Source organism: Mercenaria mercenaria, chromosome 5 (genome assembly GCF_021730395.1).
Source record: "Mercenaria mercenaria strain notata chromosome 5, MADL_Memer_1, whole genome shotgun sequence".
Lineage (NCBI taxonomy): Eukaryota > Metazoa > Mollusca > Bivalvia > Venerida > Veneridae > Mercenaria > Mercenaria mercenaria.
This window is the reverse complement of record NC_069365.1, coordinates 51,816,088-51,828,478: the sequence shown is the minus strand read 5'-3', so window position 1 is coordinate 51,828,478 and position 12,391 is coordinate 51,816,088. Positions and strand designations below refer to the sequence as shown.

Genomic DNA, 12,391 nt, shown 5'->3' with positions numbered 1-12,391 from the left:
TTTGACGATATACTGCCGAACCGTAATAGCTAGATAATTACAAGTGAATGCCTATATTTATATGTCATAAAGTTTTCCGAATAAAAACTGAAATCAACACTTTTAATGATTTATGTAACTTGTTTGTGAATTTCAATGTCCTTATTTATATGAGATCAAAAAACGGAAAAGTACGCTTATGTTTAATTTCATTTCATTTATTACTTCTCGAAACTGACAAAATTGATACAAAAATTCAAGGAACTTTATAAAGATTTTCTATCCTGCCCGCTTCAAGCTGAGCTTTACTTTTGATTGGAAAATGGTATTTTTTCAGTTTTGGTTTCAGTTTTAACCAACAAAACATCCTTAAATGCAATCTTTCCTGTTTTCCATAAATTAAGTTTCTACACACGAGCTAGACGAAAGTCCAAACTATCTTATTTTTTTCTTTTTGGATTTTTTCCTTCTGTTTTCATCAGCCAGATGCCGCGAACAACATTTTCTTCTTTTTTGTGCAATGATAAAAAACAAACTGAACAACTGCAACATATGTTGGCTTTCTGTTTTGTCCAACTGATTTATTAAATTTTAAATGTTTGCAATTACGTTTTTCGTTCTCAAATGTCTTGCGAATCGACAAAAAAAAGCTTGTAATTGATTACGTTAAACCTCAATACGTTTCCTGTAATGTGGTACGATCTGACAATTTAAGTGCGGACATTATTTGTTTTTCTCTACAAACAAGCAATATAAGGCCTATCTATCAAACTCCTAAGCCATTCCTTATCAGTTAAAAGCAAACAAAACTGTAAACTTCTTCTTTTATTTTATCTTGATTAAGTTTTACTCCTTGCAATGGGTTTTATATTTGCCCGTAAATAGAACCAGTCTAGACTATGGCTTAACACAAAAACTAGAAAAAAAAAACCTCAAATCAGCTATTTTTCTTACAAGAAATTATCCAGTTTTCAATTAAATTTCGATCATCTAAGATTATGCCATAATCACTAAATCACTTAAATTTTGGCTACTCTGTCAATAAAATTAACAAAAGTGGTTTATTCTCTATTTTTGTTAAATATTTTCACTTCTGTATGAAAACAAAATTTAGTCTGTTTACAGGACCAACACCTTTTGTGTAAAATCAGCCCTAACAAAACATTGTCTCCATTACGCTTTCCTGTGAAGTGGCCGGAATTACAAACAAAAATAAATCAATTATTGACCAATCAGATTATCTGTTAGATAATATTTACTGACCGATTATCTCAGCAATGGAATCAGGGAGTGCTTCAATGATGACAGTATTCCATAATTAATGTCAATAAATCCTGGTGCTTTGGACAGTGTAAAAAGCAGACAGAACCAAGGTCTGGTGAGAATGTTACAGCTGATCAAATTATTGAAGTTTTTCCGAAGATAAATCAGTTGTAATTCTCCAAATGGAACAAAAAATAAAAGAGACCTGTTATACTGAACAGATGAAATTCAGCTACGCTTATGAATGTACATTAAATGTATACAGAACAGATGAAAAACGACAATACTCATACATCCTATAAAATGACCATGAAAAAGACCTATGCTCTAAAATCTATTCTGTTTTTTTAGATATATAAATGGTCTCTTCTTTATTCCCAGTAAATCAAAACCATAAAAAGATGTTTTCCTTATAATACAGTTCACTACTTCAAAGACAACTGACAACCTCGTTTCATTTCAGAGTCTAAATAGTTGCACACTAAAGATTAATTTATCCAGAAAATGTTTAAGCCTTATTATTTTCATTCAATTATCCTCTCAAATTATTTCCCCTCTCTTAAGAGACTGTGGTTTGTTCAAAATGAAGACGCCTGAGTATGCAAACTGAGTCCAAGAGTCTAAAAATAAATTTGACGACCAGACTATAAACCGCAACACCTGATTGGTAGTTTCTGAGTTCAATTTGAAACTGACCAATGGCAAGGCTGTATTCCTAGACTGGTCTTCAAACTCAGTTTAAAACCTTAGACCCTGAACAATCTGATAATGTATAGACAATATTTGCTCTGTGTATTACCTCATCTCCGGGTGACTGCGGCCACTGTTTGTTGTTGTTGTTGTTATTTTGTGACTGAATAAGAGCCTGATGTACACGAAGTGATGTCATTCTGTGAATCTCACGTTGTTTGTCTTCACTTTTCTCTGACCTCGGCGGTGAAATTTCTTGATTATAATTCTCATAATCAGGACTCTGAAATAAAATTAACAACTACATTTTCTCAAATCTAAAAATAACAGGTAATGACGAATAATTGAAAAAATTCGATAAATTTATGATGATTATCATCAAACTTAAACCAGCAGGAACCTAAAGAATTCATATATTGATTACAGCCATACATTTTAACCACTTAATTAATTTTTTTTTTCTCAATTTATTTTCCTGATATTTTTATGGATTTTTTTCTGTTTCTCACTTAACTGGCTGAAAACACTGTATATGATTATATTTATCAAAGCCTTACATATTATTAATTAACAACAGCCTGTTGTCTTGTTTTTTCTTCTTCATTTTTTTATGTCATCAAGTCGGGAGTTAAAGAGCAAATTCCTCAACCAGTAATTCTTTGTGCATTTTATCAGTTTAAATATTTAAACCTTTAATAGATCAGGAGTCAACAATAACAGGCAAACATTTGGTCAGTGAAAGTTTACATACAATCTTTCTCCTTTTGTCCGATATGATGTAATAGCGAGACCTAAAGTCGGGTGCCTACACGGACATCTTTAACGTATAGAATTGAGAAAGGGATTATGGGATCTTATAAAATTTGTGTCATATATCTCAAAACCACAGTTGACAGGTCTTTGCTAATTGTAAGGCGATACCCTTAATCATTGTTGTAATATTTATTCCCGATTATTTACGTTCTGTTGACAGATTTCTTGAAGATGTTTAATATCTGCAAGAGATGGGTACCGATCACGATGTTCAAATATAGCCATATTGGGGGGGCTAGTAAATAGATTTCTGTTCTCTCAATTAACGGTATGGGTCATCGATGTCCGGACCTTGTTAGCTAAGATAACATTTTATTAAGACAGTCACCAACAAACATTCAATGCTTAAACCTTACCGCTGACCATATGTTCATTAAAATTAAAAAATAAAATCTGTCATTAGTTCTATAATCATAACATTTTGCGAAACTTCGAAACTATAAGCTAAACTACCTACTAGTAATATTTGTAAAGAACAAAATAACTTTTCTGTATATCAATTAAACATGATTTATATACTTCATCAGTACTTAACAAGCATGCCTCTGAAAGTAACGAACAGAGTTCCCAAAAAGTGAAATTTAGTGTATAGAAACAAAATTGTGGGTTTTTAGAAACTCATATAACTTAATGGTACTATAGACTTTCCTTCTAACTGATGCTTCATTTATTTCATATTTTGTAAAAAGGTAACATATAAAATCATAGTTTCTAACAATAAGAACAAGTTTGAATGAATTATAGTAATTTATGTTTTAGATTCCTAATGATAAAATTATAGCAAATAGAACATTACAATCAGATTTCAATAAGAACATCTTCATTGGTATCAAAGTACTTGAACATCTGTCTATTTAAACTATATGAACTCTTCCGTTTATTTAATTTTTAACAAGCCCCAGAACGTATTGTCTTCAGCACGTATCGTACAAGGTTTGATTTACCGCAAGTCATCAAGTATCTGCAAATAGTGACTTTATTTTGTATGGTATGTCAATATAGGAAAAATGAGTCACTTTTTTACTTTTCAAGATGAAATTATTGAACTAAACTTTCGTAAACGATAAGCCATTAACACCATTAATGCAACAATCTAAACTAAAAGACTTGTGTCTCTTTACAATTACGTATACTGTGAATTCACAATTATTTTTGGTTGATTAATTTTCATAGATTTTGTCGTTTCGTATAACACTAACATTAAGAAAAATTTCTATCTATTTTATCTTTAATAAAATTTGCAATTCATGAATAAGGGGATATTTCTGTCTTTAATATAAATTTTAGCTTTTAATTATTTTGTGAAAATTATTCCTTGCAAAACACGTATCTTATAATAAATCCTGCATTATCAAACTGTTTTAAAATTTTGCGAAGTTTCTGTAATGCAAAAACATCTAATATTACAGTACAGGAGTATAAATATTTTGAAATGTAATCATTTTTGTTCAAGCTGGTAAACAGGATATTTTATAGCAAATATGTCATTTATACCATCATGGTCTGAATTTATTCAAGTTTCATGTTATATATAATAAATGTCTTTTCCAACCTCAATAAAACATTTTTTTCTATTTCAAACATTTGACTCCTTCAAAATTTTTATTACATAAAAAAACCCATCTCAAACTGTCACCCAAACATGTATAATGAAATATTACCAATATTTTTTAACCCTTAACCTGCTATATTTATATAATGGACTGGTCCATCTTTCAATTTGGACAGTACCACTTATTACTCAAAGGGGTTTTCACTGAAAATTTACTGACTGAATAGCGAACAGTGCAGACCATGAACAGACTGCACGGATGTGCAGGCTGATCTTGGTCTGCACTGGTCGCAAAGGCAGAATCATCTGCCGCCAGCAGGCTAAGGGTTAAGGAATTTAGTCAAGTGTCTTTTTTTCTTACATTCTCTATAACTCTATTGTTAATGAAACTTAAGAATCATAAAAATTAGTTTTGTAGGAGTTGTATATATTTCAGCATATGGTATCAAATGACATTTTTGTCGTTGGTCACCGTGGGTTGACCCAAGGAGTCAGCTGACACCTGAATACCGTCCATCACGGCACATCAATTCAAGTCGGACAGATTATAAATGGAAAATAAACAACATTGTCTCCTTGTTAGAAACAAGATGATGAATTCAGCCTATCACCTTGACTTAGGTTACAGTTGTTTATCATATTTTTCAGCTGCAATTGGTACATACATGCAAATTGTAAATCAGTTATTAACATCTAAGTCCTATTGTCCCTGTCTTTTCTTCTTGTTCTATAGATACAGAAAAAAATTACTACAAAAAAAAGACAAGAGAAAAATCTCTTGGATAAAGTAAATTATTGGCCTGTAAGAAATTTCTCAATCCTGTAAAATAAAAAATGTTCAAGAGTTGTTTATTTCAGCTATACTGACTAACTTACTGTAACTGCTAAAAATAATTACCGGTACTGGTGACAGTTGTGTTGTTATGGATATTTGTGTATATTTCACACACATCCTGAATATTCTACCTAAAACTAAATCCAATTCTAAATATAGACAAATTTTCACCTAGTGAAAATCTGATTTTAAGGTAACAATTTTTCCTTGAAAAACTTTGATTTTAAGTAAATGGTGCACATTTCATTATATAAATCAATTAAGGGGGAGCGGTGGTCTAGTGGTTATGATGTGTCAGCCAACCAACCTGAGGGTCATGGGTTCAAGCCCCACTATGATCATGACCACGCCTTCTCATATGACACCAGTACTGCTAACTGGTCTATCCAGGAAGCGGACTCAAGAGTGGTTCCATTATAACCTTGAACCTTTCATCACAATCAAGCTAAAATAAATTAGCACAAACTATAAATCAATTAGTTTACCATGTTGGAAAGTTGTATAAAAATTTACCTTAGATGGCACCGGGGATGGAGATTTACCAGTGAAGGTTGACACAGAATCAAACTGTCCATTTGTTTCCATGGAGACACCAGTATCCTGATCTTCTTCCACAATAAAACTGACCTCTTTCTTTGCTTTCTTTGCGTATCCATTCTCCATATAAGCCTTTTCACTCGGATACAACATTTTATCTTGCGAACCTCTTGACGAACTTGACCTATTACTGTTTCTATGACCTTCCATAATTTTTTGTTCATCGTATGCTTTGGCATTGTATAAACTGTTTTTGCTGTCTTTTCTTCTTATCATGCAAATTATTACAATGATAATAACGGAAAGTACGAAAGTGACGCACGATATAACGATAGCTATAAGGATATTTTGTCCCTTAGAGCCAACCGCAGCATCCGCTACAGTGTCTGTATCAGCGAGGTAAAATGTCACATGCAAAGTTGCATGAGTTTCTAGTGGCTTAACACCATTATCTTTGATAGATAGAGTTAATGTAAACCGTTTGATATCACCTCGCGAAATACGTTTTGTTAGGTAAATTTCACCAGTCTCTGAATCAATATGAAACAAACCTTCACTATCCCCACTTCGAATACTGTACGAGAGACGTTTGTTTTCTTTATCATCATTGTCATCGGCCAAAACACTAGCAATTACAATATCAGGACCTGTATCATGAGCAACTGTAACAGTATCATTATCTCCATACGGAAATTCTACAATTGGTGCATTGTCATTTTGATCAAGCACAGTCACGAAAACTGGCACACTGCTGGTACGTGGAGGATTCCCATGATCTGATGCAACAACGTTAAAATGGTAATAATCTCTGACTTCACGATCTAAACCTTCAGTGGTTATTACGGTTCCATCGTCAAGAATCGCAAATGGAAACATAGCATACTTAGCGGGTATCATATACGAAACTTTTCCATTGTCGTCAAGGTCAGCATCCGTAGCAGTTACTGTTCCAAGACTATAACTGATGTTGGAATTCTCCAGTATAGACATGGCGTAACTGTCACCAATAAAAGCAGGAGAATTGTCATTAACATCTTTGACATGTACAATAACCTGTGCAGTAGCGGAGCGCTTGTTTGGGCCCTGATCTCGTGCAGTTACTATGAAATAGTACTCATCTTCAGTCTCCCTGTCAAACCTTTCCGCAGCTTTGATATGCCCGCCATCAGGATCAATTTCAAACATACTCGATTCTGCAAATGGTTCAATTTCATACACTATTTTTCCATTTTGATCAATGTCACGGTCTGTGGCCTGGACTTTCTCAAAAACAGCACCAACAGAAATATTCTCTAAAATATCTACAGTATAAATAGTCTTTGCAAATATTGGAGTATGATCATTTTCATCAGTAATTGTAACAATAAATGTGTGATTTGAAGACAATGGGGGTTGACCTTTATCGCTACAGTTTATTTCTACAGTATAAAAGGCCTGCAGTTCCCTATCAAACTCAACGGCACTTACAAGACTAAATGTATTTTGTGCAACTTCACTGGCCTTCATAATTGTAAAACTGGAATTAAGACACTCGCAGTCTGCCTCTCCGTTAAGACCACTGTCCTCGTCCGAAACAATAACCAAGGCAACGTGTGTACCGATATTCAAATTCTCTTTTATGTTGATATTACTAGATGGACTCATCTCAATTACTGGACGATTATTATTTTTGTCCCTGATATTAATTGTTACTTTTGCTTGGCTCTTTTTCATTGGATCCCCATGATCTTTGACTTCTATGAAAAAGATAAAAGGCCGACTTGCCGAATCAAGCATCTCTTTCACAAAAATGTTACCACTTGTCTCCTTGATACCAAAATACTGTCTTATATCTGAAGTTACAGAGTCTGCGAAATAGTAAGCCAGTCTACTGTTTTCACCTATATCTCTATCTATGGCAGAGACTGTGATTACCACAGTATCAATTTCAACATCTTCATCAATAGTAGCATTGTACTCTGCTGGCTGAAAAATTGGTCGGTTGTCATTTTTATCGGTGACATTGATATTAACAGTTAAAGTTCCAGTAAAGGGTGGCGTGCCCCCATCCACTGCCTTTACATATAACGTGTAGTTATGTGTGGATTCCCTGTCAAGACTTAAATTCAGTATGAGATTCAAGGTTGATGACCCGTCCAGATTTTGCTGCTTTTCGAGTTCGAAGTCAGTTCGCGACGGTTCTAGTATATATTCTTGGATCGCATTGATGCCGGAATCTAAATCAATAGCCGGTGTCAGAGTGTAGCTTGTCCGAATCGCGGTTCCCTCTTGGATGTATAGATTCTTTACCGATTCCGAAAATGTTGGAATATTATCATTTATATCCTTTACTGTGACATTAATGTTAACAAATTCAGTGACTGTGCCAGAATTACCAAAAAGTATCACTCTCATTTTACATACTTCACTTTGCTGGCAGACTTCCTCACGATCAACTTTTTGCTTCAAATAAAAATCAGAAGTTGCTGAATTGAAGTCAAAATAATCAGAGTAGTCTACATCACCTGACTTCAAGATGTTATAGTTCGCACCTTCCAAATTGCCACCAAATATTTCAGTTTCATTTGCTCCTAATTTTGCTGCAATGTTTCCCAGAAAGACATTTCCTGTGATTTCTTCCTCTGTTTCGAAGGTAATAGTCACAATTCCTTTCACTGACTTAAGCACTATCCCGAAGAAAAACAAATAAAGTAAACAATTAGACATCATCTTGCTGCTTTAGGTTACTGTGCTAGTTGACTATGTCTGAACGAATCATTTTTTGAAATTTCACCCTACTCTTCCAATGTATTATACTCTTTGCTTTTTCAGTTTACGTTAACTGGTGGTTAAATCCCTTCGTACTATAACGTGCCTTCGTCCTGTGATTCCGTCTTACTGTTGCCTCTTACGTCCTTACTTCAAAATCTGAAACGAGACGAGAAAGTATGGTCAGAGTCGAAGCTTATTTTCGGAGTAAATCAATTCTTTACAAAACAAGGTTTTAACGTGATCCTTTAATCTGATCACGGATAAATGTAACACTTTATACCTTATAATATGAACAGCATATCCCCGCAGAGATCAATTACAATATTTTTTGTCATACAAGCAAATCCCTTGATAAGTCAACCTACCTATTTTTAATCCATATTTATAATTTTCTAATGACCCAGCTTGAGACTTATTTTACGTATGAAAAAACATTAAAATGACTAACATCTCTACTCGATTTTTTTTTTTTCGCCCACCATAAATTTGTCACAGATCTTTTCTGCCATACTCCAGAATGTTAATAAAAAAATGAGAAAAAAAAATCATTTTGCAATCTTATAAAATACATTATAAAAAATTTACTCATAAAATAATATGCCAAAATAACCGATACAAATGTTTCGTCAATGAAACATGCAAATATCTACTCGCAAATCAAAAATGGCGCAGTCTATGACACCTTAATGGCCAACATCTTTTTCGATACAGATTCTAAAAATGCAAATGTTATTATTTTGTATAAATTCGTATATGGAAATTGAATTGCCATGGAAAAGTAATAAATATCTTCACGAGTATATCCCAAATGTACCATTAACTATCGTCTTGTATTTATTTCAAGAGTATTAAATTAAACCTAACGCATAAAATGGTACGAAGTTAAAAAAAAATCAGTAAGAAAATGTAAACGAAATTTGGTTTCGGATATTAAAACAAATTTATTTTTCGAATTTCTTATCAAAAACAGTTAAATCAAATGTTTAATAATACAGGAAGGCTTTTTCCGACAGCTATATTAGACGTATTTGTCAAGATAAAGCCGTTTAAGGTAGCGTACAAGTTGAAAATGATCGGCTGAGTACTTAAAACTTTCACAACAACACAATTTACAATATTTAAAGTAGGTGTTGGAACCCATTTTTCGATGTAAGTTGCACATTTCCTTGCTATATAGCCACAAAGTGCTGAATTGTCCACACTTGAAACACTTTAAATAACATTTTACAACCATTTGAAAATGACTCTGAATTTATAACCCAAAACCTAACTAAATATAAAGATAAAACTTCATTTTCATACTAAGATATCATGCACAAATAGTGTTCACAACGTGAAAAGTCTTTCATAAAATGCTTTTTTCCCCCCTTAAAAATTGCATCTAAAAATTATTTTAAATTTTAACAAGAGCACCGCCTTGCGGGTGCTGACGCTCATCTGATTTTTTTTGTGTGATAGAAATATTGTCCTACCCGTGATTTTCTAAGTCTAAAAAGGGCCATCATTCTTGCAAAAAGCAGGATAGAGTTATGTTTTTTGATGTACAGTGTCCACTTATGATGGTGAAAAACTGTTGAAAGTTTTAAAGCAATAGCTTTGATAGTTTATGAGAAAAGTTGACTTAAACATAATACTCAACCAAGAAAATGATTTTCTAAGTCCAAAAGGGGCAATAATTATTGCAAAAATCAGGATGGAGTTACGCTGCTTGCTGTACAGGGTCAGCTTATGATGGTGAAGAAGTGTTGCAAGTTTCAAAGCAATAGCTTTGATAGTTTAAGAGAAAAAGTTGACCTAAACATAAAACTTAACCAAGAAATCTGATATTTTCTAAGTCCAAAAGGGGCCATAAATCTTGCAAAAAGCAGGATGGAGTTATGTTTCTTGCTGTACAGGGTCAACTTATGATGGTGAACAAGTGCTGCAAGTTTTAAAGCAATAGCTTTGATAGTTTAGGATAAAAGCTGACCTAAACATAAAACTTAACCAAGAAAACTGATTTTCTAAGTCCAAAAGGGGCAATAAATCTTGCAAAAAGCAAGATGGAGTTATGTTTCTTGCTGTACAGGGTCAGCTTATGATGGTGAACAAGTATTCCAAGTTTCAAAGCAATAGCTTTGACAGTTTGGGAGAAAAGTTGACCTAAACATAAAACTTAACCAAGAAATCTGATATTTTCTAAGTACAAAAGGGGCCATAAATCTTGCAAAAAGCAAGATGGAGTTATGTTTCTTGCTATACAGGGTCAGCTTATGATGGTGAACAAGTATTCCAAGTTTCAAAGCAATAGCTTTGATAGTTTAGGAGAAAAGCTGACCTAAACATAAAACTTAACCAGGCAACGCCGACGCAGACGCCGACGCCGACGCCGACAACCGCTCAAGTGATGACAATAACTCATCATTTTTTTTCAAAAAATCAGATGAGCTAAAAATATTAATAAAATCTGGGATATATCACCTGTTATTCACAGATATTAGTAATGCAGAAACAAATTCTGTATTAATAATTATGAACACTGAGAAGACAACTTAAGCAATAAAATTTTATCCAAAAACTGATGTTTGAAAAAAATGGAGGTATCAAATTAAATGTGGAACTTTTGGACAGTCTGTACAAGTTTTATACTTGAGCATAACAATATTACAGGTACTAATTAAAATCTTCATAGGACATTGCCATTTCCTTGCCAAACACTTCAGACTGACTACATACACAGCACCAATCCACAAACTTTCTGAAGATTATATTCCGCACCTGTAACGATTTTCAAATATGACCAAACAGTATAAAAAATATCCAATTAAAATAAATTTAACCACTGTCCACTAAAACATTAACCCCTGTTATTTCATTTGTGAATAGATCATTTTGATTTTAAATAGTTCTAAAGTGCGGAAAAAACACTTCAAGACTTGTTACCTGGAGAATGTAATTTGTAACATTCTTGTTGACACTTGTAGTCAGCAGTCGTTCCAAATATGGTCATAATTAAAGTGACCCCTTACTGTGACCCCTTCAGTCCCAAGTCATTATGCCAATAGCCCCCATATGGTGAAACTGACCAAGTATTATATAATTAACAAATTCTCTGATCAGTTTTAAAACCACAATCATTGCTAATAAAATCAGCTGCACTGAATTCTCAAATAAAACCTTTTTTAAATGATCCAGAGAGCACATACCCCTCTATAAAGGCTGATAAGTTAAAATTCTTTGTAAATAAACCTCTATGCTCCAGCCATACCTCTAAATCATCGAACACATTTCAGTCCATTATAGAGAGGTAGAGCTGTAAGTAACAAATGTATGGAAAAGCATTGACATGCTAAAGAGCGAAACTTGATCATGTGTCAAAATAAACGACATGATGTAATTATCATATCTTTTTGCACTTTTCATTTCTGCATCAATGAGTTTTTTTTAATCATATCTTATTTTCAACAAATTATACAGTCATTTTTTGTCTAGCGTCATAAAACTAAGATGGTACTTCCATTTTTTAGTATATTATGCTGAAATTTGCATTTTTTCAGGGTCATTAATAAATTGTGACACGTGTTCATGAAATGCATTTTACAGGACTTAATTTCCATTTCATATACGACATCAAATTGGCAATTACATTATACTCCCTCTTCTTTTAGTATTTTTAAATATTTTTCAAGATTTAAGAACTTATCAAAACTGACAATGATTATAAAAAAAAAAAATTATTCCTTAATTAAGATATTTCAAAATCAGGTTCAAAATTATGTCAAATCAATGTCAAAAAATTCAGTTTTACTGCCAACAAAAACAATGTTTTGCACAAATAAAAATTTGCCTTAGGGGTCTGATGATATCTTAATATTCTTATCATAGAATCAATTAAATTTAACATTTTTATATAAAAGACATATGATATAAATCATTTATTTTAAGAATCTTTTGTTTCAAGTTGTAAAAAATCTTTACAGTGGTGTCAGATT

The 12,391-nt window shown here is 32.9% G+C and overlaps 1 protein-coding gene across 18 annotated transcripts in view; it reads right to left on the bottom strand.

Annotated features, from left to right (window-relative positions):
• LOC123557227 (protocadherin-9-like) overlaps window positions 1-12,391 on the bottom strand; it is a 78,447-nt gene that overhangs the window by 5,166 nt on the left and 60,890 nt on the right. For 17 of the 18 annotated variants that reach the window (XM_053543524.1, XM_053543526.1, XM_053543539.1 and 14 more), the window contains 2 exons: window positions 5,646-8,576; window positions 2,042-2,215 (listed from right to left, as the gene is read on the bottom strand). In XM_053543524.1, the coding sequence (XP_053399499.1) occupies window positions 2,042-2,215; window positions 5,646-8,378 (2,907 nt within the window). In that variant the 5' untranslated portion in view covers window positions 8,379-8,576. Of the gene's footprint in view, window positions 1-2,041; window positions 2,216-5,645; window positions 8,577-8,785; window positions 8,917-12,391 lie in introns of those variants that run through there. The other variant, XM_053543535.1, reaches the window with a different exon arrangement.